Source organism: Tachysurus fulvidraco, chromosome 25, assembly GCF_022655615.1.
Source record: "Tachysurus fulvidraco isolate hzauxx_2018 chromosome 25, HZAU_PFXX_2.0, whole genome shotgun sequence".
Lineage (NCBI taxonomy): Eukaryota > Metazoa > Chordata > Actinopteri > Siluriformes > Bagridae > Tachysurus > Tachysurus fulvidraco.
In genome coordinates this window covers 4613241-4635742 of record NC_062542.1, presented here as the reverse complement: position 1 = coordinate 4635742, position 22502 = coordinate 4613241, and the positions used below count along the sequence as shown (strand labels likewise).

Here is a 22502-nt window from a genome sequence, read left to right as displayed (position 1 = left end):
TCGGTAATCATTACGGACAATGTCAGTAAAGATTACGGCGACTTTTACCTTCTGTAAAAAGGTCCGGAAAAATTACCTCAGGTAATACTAATCCCGTCCGAATAGACCCGCTGTAAATATGTACGGTAAAATTCCGTCATTTCCTGTTTAAAAGTAGTTTTTGGCGCGTTTTGCAAGCATGGAGGCGCTTGAAACAGGAAGCAACGTCATACGCACATGACGACAAGGAGGTTACTGTGGTGCGTAAAGCGAGTTACCCCTCCTACTTCTGCTAGTTTTACTGAGATGTCTTGTCCCGTGCGAATTGGCCAATTAATATTACAGAGGTAAAATTGCATTACTCCACGTCCCCACGTAAAACTAATCCCGTCCGAATAGGGCTATAAACAATAACCCTTGATGGCTTTATCTCTGCAAGTCTTTACAGGAACTTGGGTGAGAAATCCAGTCTGACAGTCATTTGAATACAAAAGTTGTGACTACATTCTGAGTTCCTAACTGTTATCGGATACGCTCAACAAACCTGTTCATGACATGTGGAAAAGATGATGTTAGGTAAAATGTAATGCCAAAAACATCCCAAATGACACATATACAAACTTTAGAACAATGTGTACAAGTCTTAGGAGCCACCCAACATGTTGGCTAATGACGAAGTCGTCACTACGACACCATTCTTTGTAAGTGCTCATTCCATTCTCTAATGTTTTGCTTTCCACAGTTGAGCATTAAGCATTGTTTTGACTAGAATCATTTACAGTCAGTCAATTACTTCTGCCTTGTCAAACAGGAAACAAATAAAAAAAAAAACAAATCGTACATTCCCATAATTATATAAGTAATGTTGGTTGGAGGTTTGGCTGCTCCCTGAGCTACAGTACACTTTGTGACTGGTATGTGAATACCTGATCATCACACCCATAGCTGAGCCTTCTTCATACTATTGCCAAAAAGATGTACAATGTCTAAAATATCTTTGTAGGCTGTAGCATTAAAGAAGTATTTTGACTGGAACTAAGGTTCTAACCTTTTCCAGAATGACAGTACTGCAATGCACAAAGCAAAATTGACAAAACTGGAGATGAATAACTCAAGTGGCCTGCACTGAGCTCTCACCTGAACCCCAAAGAACACTTTCAGGATGAACTGAAATGCCATATGTGCACCAGGACTAACTGTAGCTAAAGGCTGAAAACCTTCCTGGAAGAGATGAGAGTGATGTAGGAACACAAGGGAGATGTTCAGGTAGTATATACGGGTATTATGGCTAGGTGTGATCATACGTCTGGCCATCATGTATATTTCAGTCACACTGCAAAACTTAAACAATATGTTTTGCCGAAATATGTAAACCAGTTCCTGCTGTTTCATCACATTTCACACAAACGTTACTTCACAACACAGCTTAGAGTTACTAAGCGAGTGGTTTACATTCTTCATTAACAACACGGTTGTAAATGGCTAAAAAATTCTTTTCAGAGTCAGAGGCAATGATTAAGAAAAATGATACTATCCTTGGATTTGCACCATCCATCCACCTAAAAAGATTTCTTCAAGATCTGATGGTGAGTCTTCTATGTCCTCTTCAGGCTCAGCGAATTCATGTAGCTCACTGTTGGGTACAATGCAGTTTGTATCATTCAGCAGGGGATCTGGTAGGATTACCGGCACCCAGTTTTCTCTGTAGTTTGATGTACAGTCAGACAATAGAACTTTGGAAAGTGTGGGAAACTGCAAACAGGTCTGAGGGACCCCGTTTGGAAGGTAGACTTTCCTGTATTCAGGCATTGAGTCATTGTCTGTCCAGTCTGAATTATCTGCAGAGTCGAGATTTGTCAACAAAAGAGTCCTTTCTCCAGCTGGTGAGGACCTTGGCACAAGAGGCACAAGCTCTGAGCTGTTGTTTACATTTAAATCTATTGGTTGAAATGTTAAGTTGGAGAACAGCAGTTTCCCGTTGGCACCACGTGAGACTGGCAGCACTAAAAGCTCACTGCTGGAGACTGGCTCTATAATTCCCAGGTCTTCGTCTGGTTCTGCATGACGAATGACCTTAAATAGATCCTCTTCTGTGCAAGATGACAATCCAGGGCTGATGGAGTCTCCGATCCCACTGTCAGCAGCACAGCTGGATAACTCCTCTCGATCCTGGGGTGCTACCACACCCACAACCATACTATAACTTGTGCAGGATGCCTCACTCTGGTCCCTAACTGGTGCTACCCGTTCATTACTGTAAGAATGACAGTGCCAGTCCTGGTCATGGTAGTCTTGGGCTGCATAACCAACAGTTATGTTTACAGCCTTTATCTTCTCTGGCATATCAGATGAGGCTAGTTCAGGCTTGATGGTATTCCATGGAGATTCATTGAATACTTTCATTGTGGTTATCTTTACATTAGGATCTGGGTTGAAGTAAGGAGTGGTGTTCTTCGACATGATCTGTTACAGAGAAGAAGAGAAAATCTGTATAAATTTGCTGTTTAGTCCACTTCGATGGCCAACGGTTAATACCGGTCTATCATTTTAAATTGGCAATGACATTCCTTGTTTATAGTTTAGTTGAGTTTTTCAACTTTGGATCAACTGCATCTGTGACATGAGGGAAAGTTCTTATCTTATAAAAGAACCCCAGGTTATGTGTAACGATGTACAGGTTATGTGTAACCAAGGTTAGGCTATATTTAGTACTGAGGAGTTATAGACGTATATAGGAAATGCAAATATCATACCTCAGACCTTTAAATAAATAAATAAATAAATAAATAAATAAATAGATAGATAGATAGATAGATAGATAGATAGATAGATAGATAGATAGATAGATAGATAGATAAATAAAGCTGTGTGAATCTTGAACTTAAGTTGATTGTAGTTAAGTTATTGTCTTTAAAGTGGTGGTCTAGACTATTAAAAGACACCATCCTGTGGTAGCGAACAATATAAAGTTAATTTTTATTCCATTTTAATATCAATCAATTTAACCATCTTGCTTAAGATGAATCTTAATACAAGGAACATTACCCTTGGAAATAACAGTGTCTTTTCACTTAAATTTGAAAATCTGAATATGGCCAACAGCCAATGTAGTTCATAGTAAAGTAAACGCACCCTTTTAAAAAAGCATAAATAAGCCGATTTTTTTTTCTGTATTGGCTTGTAGAATGATAGAAAGTTATAAACCTTGGTAAAAGTTTTAAGAGTTTCTCCCATGTCTATCTCGCTCTTGAATGCACTATTGTAAGATATTTTAAGCGCTTATTGGCAGAACTGTACTGCCCTTAGAAATTCCATTTCTCTCTGCAGGAACTAAGTCTGAATATTTTTTTTTTTAAAAACACACATACTGCACATAATCAGTGTATAGAGATTTGACTAAAAAAACAAAACCATTAAACTATTGCTTTAATAATGTAAAGTGATAATCTAACATGTAACAAGAACAGAATCGATAAAGCCAATAAAAAAAGCATCGACAATTCATGAAAAGATCATGCAAATTGGCAGCAATCCAAAACCTGGAACAAAGGTGCGTGTGAGCAAGGCACATTCCTCCCTAACCTCTCCCTACACACACACACACACACACACACACACACACACACACACACACACACACACACACACACACACACACACACACACACATATTACAGCTTGTCAGTGCCAGGAACAGTGAAGAAGAGAAAGGAATATTCATAGTACAGTTTCCTGATAGAGGAAGAACTACAGTAAGAATGTCTCACCAGCGTCTCAGGGAGTTTCCTCTTTCTTGTGACATACTGATGGCACACAATCAAAGGCAAGATGATCAGGAGGAAGAGTACCACTAATGCTGAGCAGATGAATATAGAAATCCAGGGCTTGTCTGCAACTGAAGACAAAATGCACAAAAATTTTAAGGCTTTGATATTATAGGTTCATTTTGATGACGTTTAAAAATCGCACAATTACTGAAAAGGGTACAGTAGCTTTCTAGACATGTGTGAAACATTTCTAAACTTGTTTTGAAACTGGTTTTAAAAGACATACATTTTTTCCAGAGTAAAACAGAAACTGTTCTCACCTGGTAAAGTCTGACAGAAGCTGGTGTTTTCGCTCTGGAGCTTTATGTAGGGATGTGTGAGCTCATACAACACAACGCCACAGTACTCTGTGTTCATGTCCAAATGACTCAGAGTAACGATGCCAGACGTGTTCCTATATACCTGGAAAGACACATGATAATAAAACATGTCTGTTAGAGCAACTTTGTATATTTTATATGTTTTAAAAGCAAGGCCCTGAACGAATCAATGATAAGAATGAATTTTACTTAAAGGCAGGGTCTCCGATTTTTGAGAAATGCTTCAGAAAACTGAGTCGGGCCGATAATAAACAAAAATTAAAACAAACGTGTAGCCAATGAGAGAGTGTTCAGTGCGCATGTGTGACATTAGCAGAAAGTGGTTTTAACATTGACAAGGAGGATAAAAACAAAGAAAAAAGAGAAGAGAGGCTCACGTTAAGGCAAGAAGTAGGACGTGTTAATATAGGATCAGCTTTCCAGCGCTGGAGAGAACTGAAGGAGCAGGAAGTTGGCCACATATTCACAGGTTGGAGTTTCCCGAGTCAATAACTCCTGAGCTAAACGCTGTTACTACACAAATAACACCTCTTTTCTATCGTAGTAATGTAGAGAGGCAGCTACAACCGCGTTTTGTGTAGTAACAGCGTTTAGCTCAGGAGTTATTGACTTAGGAAATTCAACTTTACTTAAGACGCCGAGGCGTTTTTTTCCTTCTGGATAGGTGAGTAACGTTGGTTTTGCTTTGTTACACAGAACTAATATATGCCTTTGTCCTTTACATGATTATGCTTGTGTGTCATTTTTGCTTGTTTGTTTATCTGCAATCGTATTGTTCTTCCCTTCAGCTATGATAAAGACACATTTCTTTCCATTAGTTGCCTGGGTTACGTATGTATGTGTGGGCGGAGCTATCAATACAGGGGTGGGACCCATTTGGGTTAGGGGCGTGTTTATTTTGGCTTTCAAAAATCGGAGACCCTACTGCACCTTTAAGTTAAGGGCCCAACAGTGGCAGTTTGGCAGTACTGGGGTTTGAAACCTTGACCATCTGATCAGTTACGTGAACTATAACTGCTGAGCCATGACTGTGCTAATAAGTATCCATTGTAACATACTATAAATATGTTCTCAACAGGATTAAAATGGAATATAAACAAAGATATAGTCACTATGTTACGGATATGCAGATGTTACCTTTCCAGCTTCAAACTCCGGGTGTGTGAGATGTACAATGTAGTTAACAGATGATTTTCCAGACTCCTGGCACCTTTCCCAACAGCTGATCTCCCTAATTGAGCGGTTCTGAGGCCCCATGGGTGTTGTGATGGTTACCGTGAGAGTGGACCTGTCCGTTATCACGGACAGCTTCGGTGCTTCCAGAACGGCTGAAAACAAAAGAACAAGAAGGAAAAAGAAAGCAAAAAGTAAGAAAGAGAGATAAGGAAATAAATGTCATGAGATCTAACATACTCTACAGAGAGTTGCTTCCTGTTTTATGGATAATCAATTAATATAAAATCTTAGGTTATGAAAGACAACAAAATTTCAATGATAATGTACAATATAAGTTTTTTTATCTTAACGGCCTTACTTTTTTCTAACGGAACGAACTGCATGAATTCGCCTAGGCATATCCCATCAGCCATGATCTTGCCGTAATATTTAGAGCGAACGTCCGTCATCACGGAGCTGAGATCACAGAAAGGTTCGGAAATATTCTGGCATCCATTCATCATCCGGGGTCGCTCTCCATATCTATACAGAGCGGAATCATTACATCAGTGATGACAGGGATATTTTTAGATTTATAGCCACATTTTAATATATTAAACTGACCACAGTACAGTTGGTATTCAAAACTTATTATGAAGTGCTGACACTGGAGACTCCTTCCCAAAACAACTCTCTCTTAAACCCACCACCAACTACATTTTCCATAGTCTTATAATATACTAGTAGGCTGCCTTATACTAGAAGGAGAAGATTTTTTTTTTATTTTGTCAATTTGCATATCTATATTTTCTTTGCATATATAACTTTCGAAGCTGAGTTCAGAGCACAGGGTCAGCCATGATACAGTGCCCCTGGAGCATGGATGATTAAGGGCCATTAAGGGTCCCATCAGTGGCAGCTTGAACCACGAAGCTTGTCATGTTCACAGTCACCTGATTACTAATTACACACACACACACACACACACACACACACACACACACACACACACACACACACACACACACACACACACACACACACACACACACCATATATAAAGGTCTTACAAACATTTTCTCACTGCTTTCTTGCCTGCTTTTATCAAACTGTGTATTCACACGTCCTGTTATTCTAGTGTTGACCCTGTTTGTTTATCATTTGTGATTCCATTGTTGAAGTCTGCTAATCTCCTGACCTCTGCCTGTTCTTGGATTACGTTTTACGTCTGTTTTTACGTACTGTATTTGTCCTCCGGTTTCTTCACTAAAATTTCATCCTGCAGTGCGCATTTTTTAATCTGTTTATGTGTCATGCCATAAATGTCACCGTGACTAATATATATCGACACTTTTAAACCAAACAGTATAGAGATTTCCACAGCATTGTGCTATACATGTATTTGAAAAATCATCACTGGTAGCTCTTGAGAAACGGACCCTTACTTTAACCGGGTCTTTAGTTAATCCAAAAATTGAGTGATGTGAGAGATAATGTGGGAAAGCACCACTAAGCTGCATATCACTATATCGGTGTTAGATATCAAAACATATTCTTGCACACCGGTACTATGTAGATAAAAAGCTTTGGAGATTATGTTACACTTTAATCGCTGCTTGTTATTGAAAGAGGAAAAGACCAAATTACAACAGTCCCAAAGGTCCCAGACTGCACCTTGGAATGACTGACCCCACTGTACCGGTTGTGCTCAGCTTCTTGTGAAAGGCCGATTATTACTTAATGGGATCAGGCAGGTGGATTGAAAAAGAAGGAAAGACTGTAATCTGAGAAGGAATTGTGAGCTATGAGCTTCTGATAAAGGACACAACCATAGAGTGATGTACAAAAGGTTGAGTAAGTGCTGCTCCATGTTGGATTAAAAGCTAAAACATCCATATTGAGAGTAAAAGTCAGAAAGCAACGGTACAGCGGCAGATCGGACTCCATTGCAGCCGAATTCCTGGAACACCACGTCGCTACTCTCGCTCACGGTACTGTATAGAGAAGATTTAATTGACAGGTTGGACTTTGATATTTTTCTAGTCCGTTCTTTGGATTACAAAAGCCAAACTTCATCGCCATGATTTTAAATACCAAAGAGAGTTCTTTGGAAAGAACTGGCTTGAATAGAAAGGAAAGAATGGTAGGATAAACAACAAAAGAACACGTGTCCAAGCTTCACTTCCCCAAAAGAATGAAACGCCTCACCATGTAAAGCTGAACAAAGACAAATCACTTAAGTACACAATCAACCTCCATTGAAAAACGAAAGAGTTTTTAGTTAGTGGAAATCTTCTTGACTTTTTCAAGCTGAAGGTGAAGCGAGAAATAATTACATTCCAAAAAAATTTAGTCATGGACACAGTTGTGATCAATTATGTAAGCATTTCAAAGATAGTACGATGGCTGATAAAAGAGGTCAAAGAGCGGGTCATGAGGTTGCGGGTAATGATCACAGATTCAGAATACCAACAATTCTCAATGGTAACAGAAGCACAACAATTGATCACTCCCTACAGTACAATTTTACACACCTGAATTTAATTATGGCACCAAAACTATGACCAAAACTAGGTTGGTCAAATTATATTAAGGTGTTGGGAAAGGTTTACAGATTTTCAGGCTTGTTTTGCAAGGCCACACCTTTAACTAAATACCATACATCTTCATACATCATGTCTGAAGCTTCACTTTCTTCAAAATGAACTCTTTGTAAATTCTCTGCAAGTTATGAAATTTCTGCATGTGGTACTTTCCCATCGTCACTCAATTTTCAACAAGTTCTACACAAGAGTTTTTCGTGGGTGGACTGGTACAATGTGTGACTGTGGAGTTCTGTGGGTTCTGTTTTGTGTTAGACAACCAGACCCAGAAATCATGAGCTAACAAGCTGAAGAAATGAGAAGAAAAAACAAAACACCCCAACTATTCACTAGGATTTAAGGAAGAAGTATAGTATGAGGGTCCCTTAACACTCACATGTTATACTTGACACTGTAGCGAACTTCTCGGCCTGGGATTTTCACTTCATCCCAACGGATTGTGCTGTGAAAATTGCGAGACTCGAAATACACTTTTGTCATATTGCAGCTTTCGCACCATGAGCCTACAGACAAAAAAAGAGAAAAAAAATGACAATTTGATTTAATCAGAGAGAACTGAAACTTTATAATTGCAAGGACCCAAATCCAGAATGTAGTTACTTAAAAAGCTACAGAAGAATGATATATTACGTGTAGAGTTTAAATGGTGGTTATGAGTTAAATAGATTCAAAGCATCAAAAACAGCAAGATAGAATTAACGCATGCAATATTTTTGCAGTCATCAGACCTGGATGTAGATCAAAAAGCACACGCACACACAAACACAGACAGACAGACAGACAGACAGACAGACAGACAGACACACACACACACACACACACACACACACACACACACACACACACACACACACACACACACACACACACACACACACACACAGAAAGCCTTAATCTCAGGCTTAGCTTTGCCATTCAGTGGTATAGCAGGTGATGTAGTGAAAAGGCCAGTGCTAATCCCTTTCGTCAAGCTGCAGCCGTTCCATTTTTAATCCTCACTTGCTGTAACTGGGTCACATGCATATGTTCTTCTTGAAAAAAAAAAAATCGAATGTACTTGAGTTTTGTTCAAAAGGCAGAGCTAATTTATCCACTGGGCTTAATTGCAGTCTGTCAGGATTTTATTTCTATCATTTTGCCATAAATGTCAAGAAACGCAATGTCATAATTGTCACCTTTACAAATTATTGACGTACTTCTCATGAATCATAAGCAGCACTTCATTATCTTCTTGTTACTGCATTATTAATGCACAGATCCTACATGAAGGTTTAAGAGGAAAACTTTACCTGAGCTACTGTATGGAGAGTGTTAGAAATTTACCACACCACAAAACAAAATGACCAGGAGAGCAAGCAAAATGACCAAAATCTTAACAAAACTAACAACACAAAGTAAAAACAACAAAATTTGAAAATAATTGTAATCTAAACAAAACTGCCACAAACAAAGCAAAATGACATTAAACTAAACTGACAACACAAAGCAATATTGTGACAATACAAAGCAAAATTAACAATACCAAAATAATTTACAACTCAGGTGGCTCAAATACCCTTAAACACACCATAAGAATGTCTGGATCAGTGCCAGACAGACAAGTCCATACATTTTACCTCAGATTTTTTAGGATACTGCACTAACAAGTATTTCCTACTGACTGACGGACTGACCAACTGATGGACTGATAACACAAATGGTAACTAATCTTGTGTTTCTGTACATGACAGTTTAAGAACTATCTCTATGAGGAAAATATTGAAAAAATCTATTTTAAATGTTTGACCTTGCTGTTCACAAGTTCATCTGCTGGTTTCGAAGAAAATTCCACATAAATCCTGAACAAATTCAACCATGTGTTCTTGAGATATTGCGCTATCTATGCAAATCTACCACAGACAACCCAAAAACAAATAAAGACAAAGCATTTTATTATATTACCGTACTACAAAACAAAATTATCACACAATCCAAAAAACCCAAAACAAATTTAGCATCACACTACAGAAAATTACAAAATTACCACACAACTAAAGAAAGCAGTGTGAGGTCAACACAAAAAAATTAACAAAATCTGAAAACACTAATCAAATTAGGCTACATTCTAAAAAACAAAAGCATCGTTTTTGACACACCACCAAAATTATTCCACATTTCACTATAAACTATAGTTACATCACTATAAACATGACACTATAAAACAAAATTACCACACAACTAAACACAATGTGACAGATCGAAATGACCACGACACAAAATAAAACGTAATCACCCCAAAAAACTAAATCTGAGAACAGAAAAGGAAAGAAAAACTAAATAACCATAAACAAACCTCAATTTACCACACAAATACAACAAAACCAAACCAACACGAATTAAAATGATCGTTCCCTAAAACAAATTTACTGTAGCATGAATTAAAAACGAAGAAAATAATCGCAAAATCACCATTACATAAAACAAAACAAAACATAAAGACAGAAAACAAACAAACAAACAAACAAACAAACAAACAAACAAATCCCTAAAACCAAAATCTTCACAACAAATGTGATAGAAACAAAACAACACACAAAATGTTTCCTCACAGCAGGAGAAAGAAAGAAAACCTCGATGTCTGTCTTACAAAATCGCACAGAACGAACAGAGTGCAGAGCCAAAAATTTATACGTCATTGATTAAACACAAATACAAAAATTTTAAAACGATTTCCAGGATATTAATAACATATATTAGGTCTGTATAATAACAAATAAAGGTTATTCATACAGTCGGTTATAGGCACGTTGATTAAAGCAGTGCCAGTGTTCAGAGTGCTTCGGTGGGCTTTAAACACTACATCGTGCCTCACCTTTGAACACAATAGAGAAAGTGAAACTTGATTAAATATTATACAGAGGTAACAGAGGCTATTAAAATTCTGACAGTATAATACAGAAAGTTATTTGCATATTATATTTATTCAATAAAGCAGAGAATTTAAGATGTTTGTTTTCCCAAAGCATAAAATTTGAATAAAAAATAACTTCCTGTGGTGCACAGCTGGATGTGCTGCAGTTTAGCAACGTGAATGTTTTTTTGTTTTTTTAAGACAAAAATGCATCAGTCGTCACAGTATGTTTTTCACCCTGTTTTTTTTTAGTTAAAAAAAAACATTCAATAGTCGTATACATGAATTTCTTCATGTTGTATTTTAGGTCTAGTGTTATCACTATGTTTATGTACCTATATCCTTATATTTCTTCACACTAATGAGCAATAAAATGTACAAAAGATGCTTCATTTTTTGTTACATCTTGATATGCGTAACAGAACGACAGTAAAAAGTCACTTGACTGTTGAACAGCATCATATTCAGTTTATTGCTAGCATCAGATTTTCTCTACCGAAATAGTTTAGTGTTTCATTTGTTAAGCTTATCGATGGCATTATGTTACTTAATATTTTTGAGAACTATGGAAGAAGTTGGTTTTCTCACTTCTGACTAATTAAAATAAACATTGCTAATAAAACATTGATTTTAGCAAACAACCCAAAGTCGCTTGGATGAGGAAAGATTCTAGTTTTTAAGTAAAAAGAAAAACTTAAAAAATGTTTTAAATCAATATGCAAAATACTTTATAAATACCTTAACAAAATAGAAAAATGTAAAATGTTATGCAATTTTTTTTTGCTGACGTACATTTACAAAGCGATAAAGTGATCAAAATAATCCAAAAGTTTTTTTGTTTTTTTTAAACAAATGAAAAGTTATTCGCACCTGAACACCAGACAAGCAGGAGAAGTACTCTTAGAGGCCACATATCCAGATCCATATCAGAGTTCAAGACAAAAGTTGAAAGAAAAAAAGATTAGATTTCCCTCACAGGACTCCACAGATATTTAGAGTAATTTTTCATCCTAACTGGGACAAAAACACATCTTTTAGTCTTCTTTTCCCCCCTGTATCAGGGACAGACATGAGCCATGAGCTGTCTTCTGTCTCTGTTACATCTCTGAAGAAATCCAGAGTAAAGAAGTGCCCTTTAGCAGGTGTGTGTGTGTGTGTGTGTGTGTGTGAGAGAGAGAGAGAGAGAGAGAGAGAGTGTGTGTGTGTGTGTGTGTGTGTGTGTGTGTGTGTGTGTGTGTGTGTGTGTGTTTGTGTGTGCAGGTGAACTTTGGATCTACGTTCCTGTTTTTTTTTTTTGCACTGTTTCTCCTCCCACTCCAGTCTTGTTCTTGTCTTTCAGGTTTTTTTTGGGTGTTAAAAGCACAGGGAATGTGTCTGCTACTGGAAAGGAGGAAAAGAAAGTAAAAGAGCTTTTGTAGGATAAGAAAGGTGGGGTTTTTCATGTGAACATCTCTGTTTAATCCTTGTTAATAAAGCAAACATTTTAGACAGTAATCACACATTTGTTTTCTTTGTGTAAATAACAAAGATGTTCCATATATATAGTAAAATGTTTAATTATGAATAATTCAATTCAGTTTTATTTGTGTGGAGCTTTTAACAATGGACATTGTCTTAAAGGAGCTTTACAGAATCAAATGAAACAATGAAAATTCACTACGGATCAGTTTCTGTTAGCTGATACAGTACGTGCATCTCTAAACAATGTTTTGCGATTGTTGCCGACAAAAAGACTGTTTTCAACGACTTGTTGCACTTTTTTACTTAAATTGGCAAAATTCCAAGCACAAGATTCTTTTTTTTTAAAAAACTCCTTCCTCTGTAGACACATACAGTTGTAATTATTTTGATAATTGATATGATATCTATGATAGCTGTACTCATGTCTGACATACATCGATTGAACAGGGCTTTGTCTGAGTTTGTGTTGTGATGATGTCACACGACACGTCCTCAGCCCAAATCTGTAGAAAATCTGTGGTAATTTTAAAAAATCTTCAATCGTCTCAGAATATTGTGCTTGATCTTGTGTTGATTTCTGCGAACACAAATATGATGTGCAACCAAAAAAACTTTCCCTGGTGTAATTTTACACAATGTTGTGTTTGTATTAAAAGGCAATTAAAAAATATTTTTACAATGACAGCTTTATTTTTGTCGTCTGAAAGCATTTTTTTTTCTTTTTTTTCCCACTAGCAGCTAGTTGGCACAGCGGAACATATTAATTGTACAGTCTCGGCAACCTCTTGTACAAATAATAAAAGCTATCTCATTTTAACCCTTTATACCAGTACACCGGTGGAATATAACGTGACTTATTGGACATTTTCAATCAGTATGTTTCTGATCTAAAATGACTCAGGACTCTGTTGGCTTTCAGTGTGAGATGTGTGCTTTTCCCTCTGATGGATAACCTTATTCCGAATTTTAGTGGTTGAAGGTAACAAATTTTAGCTTGAGGCATCTCAGAGAGTAGAAATGGATTCGATATCAGCATATCCTTTAAATACAGAAACATTTGTGTGGAAAAATCTTGTATTAATATATTGCCCCTAGTAGGCTAGAGAAAAAAAAAAAGAGCTTTATACAGCATTAACCACCACTGTGGAATGAGACATGACAAACACATTCAATGTCTGAACATGGACACAAACAACAGACACAAATTTAATTTTGCTTCCTTAAATTCACATGTGGTTAAACATTCTAGCTATTACAGTAATTTAGTTTGTTGCAAACAGAACACCAGAATCACCACAAACGGTAAAAAAACCATTATAATACTTAAGCATATGTACAACTATAATTATACAACTACAACTCTATTCAAATTCGGTGATGAATGTTCTCCAAAACCAGGAGAGCAAAGGAGTTCTACTCCTTTAAAACATGTACGGTGGTAAAATATGAAACCCGCTCAAATTGAACGTAAGTGTGAAAGTAAAGTAAAAGATAAATCTGTGAAAGAAACAGACCTTTGCCACACTTAATTTGATTTACTTTTACATGTACAGTACTACAGTACTGTACATTCACGAATTGACACTTTCATCGAAGATAAACGTTAGTTACAGTAAGACAAACAGCTTTGTTCCTGATCTTTCGGGAATACGCTGAGGAAGCAGTTTAGCTGAATGCTAACAGCTAGCTTGAGAAAAGCATCTTTGATGCCACATTATACATACATACATACATTTTCTACCGCTTATCCGAACTTCTCGGGTCACGGGGAGCCTGTGCCTATCTCAGGCGTCATCGGGCATTGAGGCAGGATACACCCTGGACGGAGTGCCAACCCATCACAGGGCACACACACACTCTCATTCACTCACACACACACACACACACACACACACACACACACACACACACACACACTACGGACAATTTTCCAGAGATGCCAATCAACCTACCATGTATGTCTTTGGACCGGGGGAGGAAACCGGAGTACCCGGAGGAAACCCCCGAGGCACGGGGAGAACATGCAAACTCCACACACACAAGGCGGAGGCGGGAATCGAACCCCCAACCCTGGAGGTGTGAGGCGAACGTGCTAACCACTAAGACACCGTGACCCCCCGATGCCACATTAGTTAAAGCTTATTTCATATCTGTGAGGAATCTGAAGCCGTCTGATGTTGAAGAGTAACTTTGTGATTATAAAAACTTGTGACGTTTGAATTGTTGCCTGACATAAATACATTAAATAATGCATGCTAGTAGCTCTGTCTAAACTTTGATTACTAGTTTTACTTTAGTGCTGTAAGCACCGTTCAGAAGCGAACTTGAAATAGAAAAAGTCTCAGCTATTTGGGATAAATTTGGGAAAACTCTCTTCAATTCATCTTCAATGTTTATCCTTTCTGCTGTTTTAAAGACACGCAGACGGTTTTGTCACGGTGTAAGAAGAGATGTTTGCTTCCTTGTTTGGTTAAAGAATTCTTTTTTCGAACTTCCCTTTTTTTCCAAACTTCCCTATTCTTTAATCCTCTTGCAAGTGAAAACTTCCCTAAAATACAATATATCCCCTCTCTAATACATACATGCAGCTGCCTTCAAAATGTTTGTACAGGATTTATCTAGCTAGATCATTATTTACACACTACATTGTCTATATTGTCTTGATATCTCACTGCACTGGAAAACGTCTATCAGATGAAGTCTGGAGTTCAGGGGAAACTGCACAATGCTCCAATGTATACTGTACAGCCTTTGTTTGTTTTGTAGTTAGTTTTGTTGCTTTGACACCCGAAAGAGCTTTTTGTCTCGTTTTATCACCGCTTGCACGTTGACATGGACATGCAGTAAGAACCAAGAACCAAACAGAATATTAGTAAATTCAATATAAAAGCAATGAATCTAAAGGCAGTGAGATGCAGTATCTGTTTCAGACATAAACAATAATTTAATAATGTATAGAAAATTAGTGAACGACTCAAATCCTTAAAACCCTGACTGTCTAATTTCATATGAACTTCGTATTAACCCCCACTGTGGAGTAGAACATGACAAAAACATTCAATACTGAGAAAGAACAAAAGAAATCAGGAGCAAATTCCAGAATTCTGGACCTTAAAGTTAGCTTCCTTAGATTCACATGTAGCTAATTTTGCTAACCATGAAATATTTAGCTACTACTTTAATATTTTGCAAACAGCGCAAATAAATCATCACATACAGCACATTCAGCAGATAAATCATGTTAATTGCGATATGTGAATATCGTGAAAACATAGAACATGAACATTTGCTAGCACTTATTAATGGGAGGAATGAATCGGGGCCCCTGAAGTGTGTATTTTAAGAAAAGTAGGAAAAGAAAGGAAAATAATCCCAGGCATTTTATTACATGTTGTGTAAATAAGAACAACTCACTTGCTATTATTCGATAGTTGGCATATATCATTATTACTTGGTGCATAGTGTGAGAAAACTATTCATGTGCTGTTATTTTTTACACATTACACATTTTACACATACTTATTGTCACTAGCATATATATATATATATACAGACCAAAAGTTTGAACACACCTTCCAAAAGTTTGGACACACCACCTTTTCAACAGGACAATGACCCCAAACACACCTCCAGGCTGTGTAAGGGCTATTTGACCATGAAGGAGAGTGATGGGGTGCTGCACCAGATGACCTGGCCTCCACAGTCACCGGACCTGAACCCGATCGAGATGGTTTGGGGTGAGCTGGACCGCAGAGTGAAGGCAAAAGGGCCAACAAGTGCTAAGCATCTCTGGGAACTCCTTCAAGACTGTTGGAAGACCATTTCAGGTGACGACCTCTTGAAGCTCATCAAGAAAATGCCAAGAGTGTGCAAAGCAGTAATCAAAGCAAAAGGTGGAGAACTTTGAAGAACCTAGAATAGGACATATTTTCAGTTGTTTCACACTTTTTTGTTATGTACGTATATAATTCCACACGTGTTAATTCATAGTTTTGATGCCTTCAGTGTGAATCTACAATTTTCATAGTCATGAAAATAAAGAAAACTCTTTGAATGAGAAGGCGTGTCCAAACTTTTATACACACACACACACACACACACACACACACACACACACACACACACACACACACACACACACACACACACACACACACACACACACACATATATAAAAGAGAGTGGGGTGGGGTGGGATATTTGGCTGTTGATTTGATTGATGCGTTGATTTACAAGACCCTATAATAAAAACATATTGATAAGATCGCCTGATGTAACCAAATGTCTGACCTGAAAATTAGTTGCCTTCCCAGATGAAGAAAATTTTGGTGACATGAAAACAAAATGGATCTGCAATGAGCCTTTTTTCTGTTACCCATCATCATCATCATCATCATCATCATCATCATCATCATCATCATCATCATCTCTGCTGGCTGTTCTCACATTGCCTTCAGCTAATTATGTGGCAAATCAATTACTTTCTGCACAATTAACTCGTTTCCCTCCCACCCGCTCTACACATTCAAAAGCGACTGAGAGTAGCCAAAGATGATTAGGGAAAATTACACAGCACAAAATAAAGCAACCGTCTCCAGGCGTGTCTTCTCACCAAGACCCCCCCCCCCCAATGTGATAATGGTGAGGGAATTGCGCTTCAGAAAGAAGAACATTTTTATAGGAAGTTGATTACTAATCAGCGGAAGAACATGCAAAATAAAGAGTAAACTCAAACAACATGATGCATGAAGGAGTGATTGCTGATAATATACCACAGAACACATGAGCATATTCTAGATCAGTGTGATTAGACTTCAGATTTAAAACCTACTTCATTTCCTTATGGGCTTGTTTATATCAGGAGTTAAACATCCTTTACATAGAAGCCTTCAGAACAACATGAAAACAATTTTCTCTGCTCTAATTAAGCATTGTAGTGGTTTTGTCTTTGAATTCACACCATCCTGAAGGTTTTACATCAATTTCCCTGCAATTATTAAAGCAATCGATTTTACAAACATGTAAAATGTAGAAATTCCTGAGTGCTATAGAGCAGAAATACTGTTAGAAACAGCTTATTTAGCACCATTAGGGCATTACAGCCTATTTAACAAGCAAGGCTGCAACGGATCTTTCTAGAAGCTGATTGATTTCAGCCTGAAGTCACAGCTATAAGTCTGAGATACTTTTTCTCTCAGCAGAAAAGATGTTAATTGCTAATTGCAACGAACATCTGTGATCAACAAGTTATATTTCTTGGAGAATCGTATTCCCTAAGCAGCGCACTACTGTATATAATTCTCCCTAACTTTGACTTTTGCACTATATTATATTATATGTGCCTTTTAAACTCTCCCTTTTAGAATTAGACAACTGAACTTCAAGCAAAGCCCTGAGACATCTGAAACCACGTTCAATAAGACAGCTAATCAAGGACCCAGGGATCGACATAATATATAAGCAGATGATGAGCGGAAAAAACTGCAGTGTAGCATTTAATCAATAAGACCCCTGAGCTAGTGAGACGTCTCAATTTCCGAACCAGTGACACAAATGGGGTTTTAGGTTTGATCATCGCATGGGAACATCAGCCTCAGATTCGCCTGGAAGAATGATGTGATTACATTTTGATTGATTTTTTTTTTTTTTTTGCTCTACATGACCAGTCGAATTTATAGGTGAAGTGGAAAATAATATCGAAGTAGAAACCATTCATCAAAAAAGTGTGAATGACCCTCTTTTCATAAAAAAGAGATATAACTGTACATGAGTACAGAGTGATTCTGAGTTTAATAAAAACTTTGTAATATAATATAATATAATATAATATAATATAATATAATATAATATAATATAATATAATATGGGGGCACGGTGACTTAGTGGTTAGCACGTTTGCCTCACACCTCCAGGGTTGGGGGTTCGATTCCCGCCTCCGCCTTGTGTGTGTGGAGTTTGCATGTTCTTCCCGTGCCTCGGGGGTTTCCTCCGGGTACTCCGGTTTCCTCCCCCGGTCCAAAGACATGCATGGTAGGTTGGTTGGCATCTCTGAAAAATTGTCCGTAGTGTGTGTGTGAGTGAATGAGAGTGTGTGTGTGCCCTGTGATGGGTTGGCACTCCGTCCATGGTGTATCCTGCCCTGATGCCCGATGATGCTTGAGATAGACACAGGCTCCTCGCGACCCGCGGTAGTTCGGATAAGCGGTAGAAAATGAATGAATGAATAATATAATATAATATAATATAATATAATATAATATAATATAATATAATATAATATAATATAATATAATATAATATAAAAGCACAAACAAACAGAAGTGGAACAGTTTCACCGGTCACACCAGATGTTACCTCACCCTGTTTGAATTACTTTCAAACTTTTTGGGTCTCTCTTTAGACAGTAAGCTCAGTGTCAAAGCCTAAAAGGTCACACAGCTTATAAACAATCTCTTTGTCACCCTGAAGGCTCCAGAGGCATCTATGAAAAGAGCAGAATTCACACCTTCCATTTTTGCAGTCACTACTCAAACCGTCCAGCTCCAGAGAGGAGGCCAAAAGCGTAGTAATGTTCCTTCAGCTACCATATGGAAGAGCAATCGGATCCCCGGTTAAAATCAGGCTCATGCAACATTTCCAACTCACACACCATTAGTGGCTGTTACAATACTGGATTTTTGGATAGTGGGATATTGAAAGTAGCAGTGACAGTGACAGCTGGTTGAGTCTTATAGTCTTGGCACACAAATGTGGTAATAATTAACTGAAACTGTTCCTCTGCCAGATATATAAAAGAGAGTAGGGATTTTATAGTTTCTTGTCTGCAATGATAACCTAGGGTCTTGTAGTGAAGCTGGTAGTGAAAATGAAATCTCTTACCACATCATTGTCTTTCCATCCGTCTACTGTATCCATCCATCCATCCATCCATCCATCCATCCATCCATCCATCCATCCATCCATCCATCCATCCATCCATCCATCCATCCATCCATCTAAGAATGAACTGATTGGCTTCAATTCTGTGTTATGTCTAGAGGAAACAAGGCACCAGCTCATCATCTGTTTAACACTCTGGGGTCTAAGGGTATTTTTGGGCCTGGAAAAGTTTTGTCATACCCTGACATTTGTGCTTTTTTCAGTTGCTTAAGAAGATACCATCCCAACAGTGAATCATGGTGGTGGCAGCATAATGCTGTGGGGTTATTTTTCAGCAGCAGGGACTGGGAGTCTGGTCAGGATTGACGGAAAGCTGAATAGAGCAATGAACAGAGGCATTCTTTATAAAAACCTGTTCCACAGAACTCAGTAGCTCAGACTGGGCCGAAGGCTCACCTTCCGACATGCCAACGGCCCTAAGCAAACAGCCGAGAGAACACAGTAGTGGTGTAAATACAGCTCTGTAAATGTTTTAGAGTGGTCCAGCCACTGTAATTGCTGCCAATCAAACTATAATGAACTACAAATATATCTTCTGGAGAGCTATATCCTTTTATATCTACTGTAAACATTCATCTTTGACATGTCTTCCAGTACAGAATTTCAGAGAAGACATGATAAGAAATATTATTGTCACTGACTAGGTTTGGACATCATTTAACACCTATGTTCTCCAAAGGTGTCCAGGAGACTAATCCATCTCTCTGGCTTTATGAACTTGATTTCCTGTAACATGAAGGAACCTGTCATGATCTGCAGGAAGAACCAGGACTATGTTTTATTACTAAGTAAAATAATGGGCAATATGGATGCAATAAATGTCTTATTTCATCCCAATCCTCTTCGGGTGGTGACATAATACTTAAACTCAGTAAAATTCTGGAACAAGATCATCTCATTGACATATTTCCAGAGAAGTGTGTATTAAAAAAAAAACAGCTGTTTTCAGATTATACATTTTTCCTTCCTGCTTTTCTCCAACACCCTCAGTTCCTCTTCTAGACAAACGATCACATGACTGAGGGAAAAGTGCAGACTGGTTAATAATGGAGAATTAATTAAATGATAATGATGCAGAATGTCCTGACTTCATTAGCTGTAATGACGGAGTAAAGCCGATTCGGAGTTCTATCATCGCTCTTGATCGAATCATTAAGGGTTTAATTACAAGGACGGTCAAGCAAGCTGTAAAGTTCCTGAGAATAGTGAGAGTTGAATTGACATAATCCTCCGCTTTATTGAGAAGAAATCCATATCTTTGTAAGAAATGGTGTAGGAGATTTTAAAAGGGTGTTAATCCAAAGATAATCCATAAATCTCAGAGCAGTGCACACGAATGGACCTAAATGCTTCTCAGAAAGAGAAGACAGACATTTTCATCACGGTTGGAAAGAAATGATAAAAAAAACAGAACTTTTACGACATCCATGGGTCTCAAACGGCGGACCTGTGGGGGTCCGAACCTCTGAACTAGTGATTAGAAGATAAGTTTGGATAGCAGAATTGCCAGAGTGCCACTGAAACCTCAGCTGCTCAGAACATCTTAATTATAGGTTACATTGGAAAAAAAGTGTTTGCAAAATCAATCAGTGTAAATGGAAATTCCACATAAAAGCCCTCAGTATTAAATTTGTTCGATTTGTCCTTTTATGCACAAAGTCTTGAAACTCATTCATTCATTCATTTTCTACCGCTTACCCGAACTTCTCGGGTCACAGGGAGCCCGTGCCTATCTCAGGCGTCATCGGGCATCGAGGCAGGATACACCCTGGACGGAGTGCCAACCAGTCACAGGGCACACACACACACTCTCATTCATTCACACACTCACACACTACGGGCAATTTTCCAGAGATGCCAATCAACCTACCATGCATGTCTTTGGGCCGGGGGAGGAAACCGGAGTACCCGGAGGAAACCCCCGAGGCACGGGGAGAACATGCAAACTCCACACACACAAGTCGGAGGCAGGAATCGAACCCCCAACCCTGGAGGTATGAGGCAAACGTGCTAACCACTAAGCCACCGTACCCCCCAAGTCTTGAAACTGCTTCTTACAATCTTCTAGAAAAAAGAAGCAATAAAGAATCAACCATTGCTACTTTTAGCTAATAGTCAGCTAACCTCACAGTATATGATCTAAAACCAAGCAGCTCCTCCTACCACTTGCACTGAAATCTATAAATATTGTGCTATTGTTTTGTGATGGAAGTGTATTTATATCCATCCTAGTCTGTTAATCGCTGTCATTGTCTCAGTGCAGATCAGCAAGCTTTCTTTTGTGTTTTTGACCTTTTACATGTTTCTCGTTTTTGAAATTCAAGCTTCGTGACAGCTTTGATGCATCTCCAGTGAGGCCTGAAGTACAGACAGAAAGAGAAAAACATAGGGTATTAGAAGCCGTTCCTCATTCCTCTTGTGTTGCAAAAGTTCATGGGAATGCACATGTACAGTAGAGATCTCATGTACTGTAGCTTTGAAAAAAACATGATGGAATTGAAGAATCCGATCAGCTTTGAAACATAGATGACATCCTCTCCTCTGGTTGTTATGCAGATCTCTGGAATGTAGAATTAATATATAAACTACTATCAAATGTCTTCTCTTTTGTTCCATGTTTCAGGTCTTTTTGAATCACATATTAACATTATCGTTAGAGATTTTAACATCAGTACATTTTTCTCAACATTTCCTCTCACACACACACACACACACCGCTCTGCTAACTGCTTTGTTCGTGTTATTGGTTATAGAAGGAATAAAACACAACAGGGAGAGCTGTCACGGTGAAAAAAAAATCAATACCTCGAATTCTTCTCAGTGAGTTTATGTCCTGAAGATTTTTTCATTCCTCCTATACAACAGAGATTTCTCGACAATTATAAAGTAGAGTTCACTGTAATGTTGTGGAACGTCTGTAAATCGGCTACAGTGGTTGCTGTTATTATGTATGTTATAACAGATTTCCTACAACAGGTTCCAAAAAAACAGGTAGTCGGGAGATTGAGCCATTGTTAAGGACTGGAAAACTCTTCTGCACTGAAGACTCTGACATGGCAGAAAACTTATAGATCATTACAAATCATTGTAGAACTGTGTGATTGTACTAGCCCGAGTTCCTTGTCGTTTTATGTAGCTTTATGTCATTATATACTGTAGCACCAAAGTCCTGAAAGGACAATGTTTCATTTTTTTATGTACTGCACCAAATGACATTATGACAATAATGCTTGAGACTCCTTCCATCGATGTCTTCATTATTAGTCTTATAATATAAACTACATGTCTAACACCTACAGTATATGGAGCACCTGACCATCATATATGT

The 22502-nt window shown here is 37.9% G+C and overlaps 1 protein-coding gene across 1 annotated transcript; it reads right to left on the bottom strand.

Annotated features, from left to right (window-relative positions):
• Window positions 1-260: 260 nt before the first annotated feature.
• Window positions 261-11968, bottom strand: ifnlr1 (interferon lambda receptor 1). The gene is made up of 7 exons (XM_027169979.2): window positions 11645-11968; window positions 8261-8387; window positions 5661-5824; window positions 5264-5454; window positions 4067-4208; window positions 3747-3874; window positions 261-2442 (listed from the first exon to the last, which is right to left on the bottom strand). The coding sequence occupies exons 1-7, from the start codon at window positions 11697-11699 to the stop codon at window positions 1510-1512; spliced, it is 1740 nt and encodes a 579-aa protein (XP_027025780.2). The 5' UTR covers window positions 11700-11968; the 3' UTR covers window positions 261-1509.
• Window positions 11969-22502: the final 10534 nt, after the last annotated feature.

Coding starts and splice junctions, on each gene's coding strand:
- ifnlr1 (XM_027169979.2), bottom strand. CDS start 11,699: ATGGATCTGGATATGTGGCCTCTAAGAGTACTTCTCCTGCTTGTCTGG. Junction 4,209..5,263: donor CGGAGTTTGAAGCTGGAAAG/GTAACATCTGCA, acceptor GTGTCTTTCCAG/GTATATAGGAACACGTCTGG. Junction 3,875..4,066: donor CTTCTGTCAGACTTTACCAG/GTGAGAACAGTT, acceptor TTTTGTCTTCAG/TTGCAGACAAGCCCTGGATT.